The 7,588-nt window shown below is 44.1% G+C and overlaps 1 protein-coding gene across 2 annotated transcripts; it reads left to right on the forward strand.

Moving 5' to 3' along the window:
* Positions 1-1,507: 1,507 nt before the first annotated feature.
* LOC147442235 (uncharacterized) lies at positions 1,508-6,523 on the forward strand. Of its 2 annotated transcripts, XM_086528472.1 has the most exons (5): positions 1,508-3,539; positions 3,868-4,040; positions 4,707-4,930; positions 5,002-5,073; positions 5,156-6,523. In XM_086528472.1, the coding sequence occupies exons 1-5, from the start codon at positions 2,456-2,458 to the stop codon at positions 5,805-5,807; spliced, it is 2,205 nt and encodes a 734-aa protein (XP_086384598.1). In that variant the 5' UTR covers positions 1,508-2,455; the 3' UTR covers positions 5,808-6,523. The 2 variants fall into 2 exon arrangements, with proteins under 2 accessions (XP_086384598.1, XP_086384599.1); XM_086528473.1 differs by lacking the exon at positions 5,002-5,073 and having other exon boundaries at positions 1,512-3,539.
* The last annotated feature ends 1,065 nt before the right edge of the window (positions 6,524-7,588 follow it).

A 7,588-nucleotide genomic window follows, 5' to 3' on the forward strand; every position in this document is an offset into this window, starting at 1 on the left:
CCTTACCCAAGGAGTTAAGAAGGGCAAAGGAGTTGACCTTCTTCCTCGCCTTCTTCTTGCCTTTGTTGAAGGAGGTCTTGGGCGGACATTTGCTCTCGGAGTGGGAGGATCTTTTTGAATCCGAGTGCTTGGTGGAGATGTTGGAGTTTGAGGAAAACCCTCTTGCTGAGCTTCGAGGGATGATTGAGACTGGGAGGTGGACTTGCCGCCTTTTTGGTTGGGACAATCTTATGAACGTGTCCTTGGAGACCGCAATGGAAGCACAAATCAGGTTTGTGCTTATAGCTCAATGGCTGGAGAAAGCAGCAGCCATCATCAAGTTGAATGAGGATATTCTCGGGGAGGTCCTTGGACAAGTTAAGGTCCATGAGGACTTGCGGGTGCCATCTCGGGTTGAACTCTTGATGCGGCCTGACACCCAAGATGTTGCTGAGGGGACTCACAATGGACCTGATGAGGGGCTGGTAGTGAAGAGGCAGGTCACGTAGCTCAACCCAAACTGGGAAGAGTGAGGGTTTGATGTCATGTGTGAAGGATGGATTCCACCTCACTAGGCATCCCGGGGAATGGCGGAACATCCACTGTCCTGCACCGAGGAGCTTGATGGCCATAGCTTCATCTTTGAGGAGAAAAACATAAAAGTTGTTAGGGAGGGCTTGTGTGCTGCAAACCTCTACACCCCTTGGAGCCCATTGAGATTTCTGCCATGCCTTGAGGGCTCTGAGTGGTGGGCGCGGACCAAAAAAATACCCAATGATAGCCCTGGCAACATACTCAGCTTCATGTTGTTTGATAACTAAAGCGGGGAGAAGCACAAATTAAGGGGGTGGTCCTGTGATAGCCCCAGTTGCTTGCTTATATCGAGAAAGAACTGTTGAGTCGGGCTGAGGGGCTAGGGGCTTGGGGGAGGAAGGAGGTTTGAGCAGGGGACGAGGGAGACGAAGGGGCGCAAGCTGTTGCTATAGCTACATCAACAAGGTTTTGCCCTCGAGAACCCTCATCCTCCTTCAAACTACTTTGAAACATGCGACGTTTGATTTTTGATGGGGAAATATCCATAGACTTGCTATCCTTTGACATAGTCCATACATTAAATGAGTTTTTGACACCTATCAGCTGCAATCAGTGTTCGGGAAAAGTGTGCCTCAGCTTAGCCTTGAGCCGGTTGCAAAATCAAAGTAGCCGGTTGAGGGGAGGGCAAGAAGGAGAAAATTCAGCTTGAAATACATGAAAAATAGTGTAATTTTGCAAAAATATTGGATAATATCCAGTATTTTGCAAAAATACTGGATAATATTGTAAAATTTCCGGTTCAGATTTGTCTTAAAGGGATTTTTGTATGTTTGTGAAAATGAATTTTCCCGAACACTGGCTGCAATGAATGAACATATTGATACCTAATAAAGCGTCCTGTAATGTGCCCTTGCATCCACGATGTATGGTAATGGACATTCCTCTCACAGGGCGTTTGAATGTCGCTATGGGTGCCACGTGCAACGTGCTTGTGTCGTGTACATTGGCAGTTCTTTGGCGCCAATCGACTTGGAGGGACGGCGATTTCCAAGTTTTTGACTCTCTCTCTCTCTCTCTCTCTCTCTCTCTCTCTCTCTGCGCATCTTTCAGGTCAAACAGGGCCTCCTTGTTTCCTCAGAAGAGGCGCCGCTGTTTCCACTCGATCAGCTCAAGCTCTGCCCTTTCGAAGCTTCCATGGCTACCTGGTCGTTATCTTCATAAATTTTGTCAACCCTTCGACCCTCATCTAGAAGAGGGCGAACATTCAACAACGGAATTTAAGAAGCAAAGGGTGTGAAGACTTATCCTCTTTAGCTTCCCTTCGCATGCAAGGCAACGCCGCTCTGCAGTTTTTTGCTGTGATATCATCTTTGGGCATAGCAGCGTGATTTCAATATTGAAGCAGGCAATGTGGTATGTGCAGAAATGCTTGTCTACCATTGCAAAGCAAAATTTCATGATCTTTGGGCAGAGCAGCGGTCTGTCGATATTGAAGCATGCAAGTGTGGTAAGCTCTGAAAGCGCGGTTTTGCTGGCATACACTCTCTGCTCTAATTTAGAGAGCAATTGTGCTGAGGCCTTATATTGCATGGCTATCACGCCTCGCTATGCGAAGGGAACAGGGGTTTTTGAATCTCTCTTGATGGCCTACTCTGTTCTTGTTAAAGCTAAATAGAGACAGGGGTTTTTGAGTCTCTCTTAACGGCCCACTCTGTTCTTTCTGAAGCTACTCCACATAACTATCGAAACAGGGTCGCATGCGATGTATAGTCACACATGGCTTCAATGCCTGATCGATGAACAGGGGCTTTCGGGGCTGACTTAACTATCTACTCTGTTCTTTTTGAAGCTAAATAGAAACAGGGGTTCTTGATCATGGAAACAGGGTAGCATGCCATGTATATTGATTGATGTGTACTAATTTGAGGAAAATTCTTTCACAATGGGCTGCAAACATTCCACTGCACGAAATTCGGAAGTGCTCTGGCGATGCAAGAAGCGCAAGAGGCTGATGAGCGATGCCGTTAAGTTTAGGCAGGAGTTCGCTGCCGCACAGCTTGCCTACATACAGACTTTGAAGCTGGTGGGGCATGCACTTTCTCATTACTCAAACCAACAGCTTTCTAGCACAGAGGTGATACATGCAGAGAAGAAAGGGGAGGCAGCACATAGTGATGCCCCATCGCCAGCATTAGAGCCCTCTTCACAACCCCTCTCAAAACCCTCTCCATCTCCATCAATCACAGAGCCATTGAATCCCCGACCACCCTCTTCCTCTTCTTCACCACAGCCAGCACCTTCTTCGGTTGCGACCCTCTTGCCATCTGCAGGGAGTGCTCCAGTAACTAGAAACAAAGAGGCTGCTATACCTAATGGTGTCTCTTCCCCAACAATTCAGGCCCTGTTACGACAACTCTCGGATGACGTGCCGGTGTCCTCTATGCCATCTAGTCCTATGAATGGGACTGCCTACTATCCCTTTTCACAGCCTTCGTCGCCTCAAAGCTCAGCTTGGGATCCATTCAGTTTGTTTTCTGTCTTTCCTTACCGCTCGCCAGAGCGAGCGCTGAGACAAATCAGCAATTGGGATCCCGACATCGAAACCACTACTGATGCAGGTGTGGATGGATTGCCCGATTTAGAGGAAGGTGATACTGGACACAAAGTTGAAAGGAATGAGCCAAAGAAGATGAATGTAGAGCAAAACCTTGGGAAGATCAACATTGCGGAGAGTTTGGGAAAGGCTGAAAAGAAGCAGATAGAGCCTCTTGTGGAAAAGATGCTACCAAAAATCGATGAGGATTCTGCTGAAGACGCAGCAAGTTCAACAAGTGAAGATACAAAGCCAAATGTTGTCGCAAAGCCTAAAGGCAAAGAGAATGATAAATCTCCATGGAACCAAATCAATGAGTGTATGAAGAGGATAACCGTGGCCTTTGAAAATGCTTTAGAAAGTGGCAATGAAGTGTCGCAGATTCTGGAGGCGCAGATTGTATATCCGCGTGCACGACTTCGGGATCTCAGTGGTGAGATGCAATCACCTCGAGTGCATTGATATTGGATCATATTTGTGTAGGCCTTCATAGAATCCTTGTGCTTCAAGTAGCTTTGTTGAGTAGGCCTCTGTCGAATCCTTGTGCTTTGAGTAGCTTTGCTGGTACCATCCATTCCTCGCAGTGGGCCTTTGTTATCGCCTTCATTTGAACTTTAGTGGCTTATAAACTTGCACGAGTGCAAGCTTCTTCTTTATTTATTTTTGTCTCTGCTTTCTAGTGGCACTCTTTGATTATTTCTATGCACAAGACATGTAATTTTGTACATTCGTACTTATTTGGGCTGTTTCTGGTTCTGAAGATTCTTTTGGGCTAGCGAGCACAATTAGTTGGCAATGGCCACGAAGGTCAACATCGTCGCGGGTTGATTTAGATGATTCAGATGATGAAATGGAGCATGACAAACTTGGAAGCCACTCCCTGACCCTGCAAAGATTGTATACATGGGAGAGGAAGCTTTACAAAGAAGTGAAGGTACTTATACTCAGTACTTGTCTATTTGCAGGCTTTTGTTGTTTATGCATGCAATTGAGGGACTTTTTTCAATAATTAGACAAAGTTTCTATTGGAAGTGCCATGAAAGGGGTGCATAAGCCTTAGAGTCTATGTTGTTTAATTTATGCTCATGTAAATTATGAAATCTGGTTTGTGTTCTATTCATGTGTTTTTGCAAATCTTGTTTAGAGGTGTTTTTTGATGTAGTTGAGGATATATCTTGGGATTTTATATATGCTTGGCTACCCTCAATTGGGTATACGTATACCCTCGGTGTTTCCTAGACCTGGAGTTTTCCGTCTCTCTCTAAGCTTGCCCTATCAAGCCCCTATATATCCTCCAACTCTGTATAAGACTCTGGGACACCCCACCACACTCACACACACACCAATTGTATCAACCATTTTCCCTCCCTCTCCTTTTTGTGAGAGGAGACACCTTTGTACACCCTTTTTGTTTGGTCCCATGGGTCATATATGGTCTCTGAGGACGATAATGGAACCCTCTCTCTCTCTCTCTCTCTCTCTCTCTCTCTCTCTCTCTCTCTCTCTCTCTCCATATGTATGCATGGTGCTGTCCATTCTGAGATGAGAGGCCTTTGGCAGGTACGGGTTTTGAACTTTTTTTTTTTTGTGCTCTGGACAGATTGGGGAACAACTTCATATCGCCTTTCTTAGAAAAAGTAGGGAATTTCACAGCATTGATGGTAGAGGAAAGGACTCAGAGCTGGTAGAGCAGTGTAGAACCGATATGAAGAGCTTGGAGTCTCAACTTGTGGTAGCATTCGGAGCAATAAGTTCCGTTTCCCTACGCATACAGAAAGTCACTTATGAAGAGCTTTATCCTCAGTTGATAGAGCTGTTGAGAAGGTTTTTGACATTATATAGCATAAAGAATTCTTTTTCCATCTCTCTTGCATTAAGCTACGTCATGCTTGCAGGCAAGTGCTTGCGCACGCACACACTTTGTATGAAGAAGAGGCTTCACTTTGTATGAAGAAGAGAGATTATTTGTGAGTATGTGTGCAAAGGCTTGCCCACACACTCAATTTGTCTGAAGAAGAGAGATTATTTTTGAGTTTTAATGTTATGCAGGTTGACAATCATGTGGAGGGCAATGCTAGAGTGCCATACGATCCAAAAAGAAGCCGCACTGGAGATTGTAACCATGGAAAAATCAGGAAATTACAAGATTTCCGCAAGCGATGCTCATAGGAGTGCAACAATTGAGCTGGAAAAGCAGCTTGAGGCATGGAAACAGCACTTCTACCTATGGGTTATTTCGCAACAAAGGTACATCGACACACTCCTGACATGGATCAAGATTTGCCACATGGAGCCAGAATCAAATTCTAGAAAGGGTGCTGCGTCCCCGGCTTGGACAGCAAGGAAAGCTCCCATCTACATGCTTGCAAGGAATTGGCACGACTCTTTACTGTGCTTAGAGGAAAACACAGAAGTGGTGAATGCAATTGGCAAGTTTGCAAGTGCAGTACATGACATACAAGTCGGCGAGTGGGAGGAGCTTGTGCGGATGAAGCGGGCTGATATGGCATCAAGAAGCATGGATCTTAGAGGCCGGAAGGGTAATGAGCAGGACAAGAGCGGTGAAGAGGAGGATGCTGTTCTTGAGAGCCTTAAGATTCACCTTCCAAGTATATTCGATGCATTGACGAGTTTCTCCTTGGTTGCCTACAATGAGTATGAGAAGTTACACAAAGAGGCTGATGCCGGAGTTGAGAAATGAAATTGGGATGCAGGCAAGGAGGCTATAGAAGCAAAGCAAGTTTATACACAATTTGTGCATAAAAGAGGTGAGCATGCATTACAGCTTTGGATACCTCTTGGCAAATTGAAGATAACAAGGATGCAGCACAGATGTGTCATCAAGAGGTGGGTCAGACTTGAGGCAATCTACCTGTTGACATCTTTGGTGGGCTCGATGGAAGGGCCCGCTCTGCTGCCATCAAGCCTTGGTAAGAGGGTGTCCATGTCTGTTGAAGCCTCTTTTGTCCCTTCCCTAGTCAACCATGCAAATTAGGGCCTTGTGAAACAAGAAAAGGCAAACAAGCAGATCAAACATACACAGCATCTCAATACATACACCTTAGGCCATTGTGAATCAGTTTTGTAAAGGCTTGTTCATATAGATGATTTCAAAGAAGAGTTGTTTGAAATGGATTGCCTCAATACAGAACAAAGTAAGTCGGAAATTTGTGAGCATGGCTACTCAATAGGCCAGGGTCCTTGATGAGATAGAGCTTCAAATCACCAAACAACTTATAATTGTCGTTCATCAAAGTATTATCAGGATTACAACTTTGTTCAGAAAGAGAGTTATGGTTGCCATTAGAAGGTCCACATTGATCACATTTCATGTACCCTACCATAGGCTTTTCTACTACTTTGAAAACTTACCCACACAATGCTATTTGAAAGGTTAATAAACACAGCTTTTGTTGACCAATGGAATTAAGTTAAGACAATGTAAGTGAAGAAAGAGAGAAGCTCATAACACATCCAAGAAACCTACCACTACTTGATAGGTGGTTTCTTATCACAAGAAGATTTAGAAATTTTCTCATGTAGGAAAACGGAGTCTTTTCCAGTGTTTTTCATACAATGAATAACATCATGAGCTTCTGCTCGAGAGGCTCCGCATACCTAGCTAGGTATGCGGTGCCTCTCTCACAGAAGCTCATGGTGTTGAGGTAAGTCATATTATGGGAATTATTGTGAGAATTTGTCCAAAACTTCTTGTGTTTCTTAAGGGATGCTGTCAACCACCTAAGGCATGCTTCTCAAGGTTTGCATGAAAAAGATTGCAGCTATTATTGTGATATATGTGGTGTAGATGACACATACAAAGTTCACACACCAAAACCTACTCAAGTTGCAAAGCTATGGCAATCAATATAATGCCCAAAGGCTAGTGAATTAGAGTACTTTGCATTTGATGGTTGATGGGTGCACGTGACCTTTCAAAAGGCTACTTGTTCGCCCAATTGAGAATTCACAAACTTCACATTTGGTACGAGGTATTTGAAGACATCGAAATCAGTGAAACGAAAGCTGGAAAAAAAAGTAAAATTTTGTTGCAAGAAGAAGTGTAGCTTGGGAGTTGTTTGATTTGTTTAGGGACTATTTCAATAAGTTTATAGAACACAACTTTTCTTGTAGATGGTGGAAAGCGGAGCAATTTAAGGAGTGTCTATGTGTATTCCTTGAAGGTATGCTCACATTCAAAGAAGAATATGAGATTCAATCAATGCATTGATTTTCCAACCAAGTGACACTTTTTGTTCACATCACATCTTTGCAAATGATACGTAACAGCCAGCATTGCTTCATGCTCCATCCTGGCTCGTTAGAGCTAGGTATTCCACTCATATTGGGTGTGGTCAAATGGCATGGCATCACAATCAAAGAAAAAAAGCCTTCTATTTTTTTTGCTCGCTATGGAAGATAGGGTTGTAAAGACACATTATTTCTCAGGATCAAGTCAAGAAAGGTGAACATAATGGTGCA

The sequence above is a fragment of the Adiantum capillus-veneris genome, chromosome 14 (genome assembly GCF_014529385.1).
Source record: "Adiantum capillus-veneris isolate H3 chromosome 14, ASM1452938v2, whole genome shotgun sequence".
Taxonomy (NCBI): Eukaryota; Viridiplantae; Streptophyta; class Polypodiopsida; order Polypodiales; family Pteridaceae; genus Adiantum; species Adiantum capillus-veneris.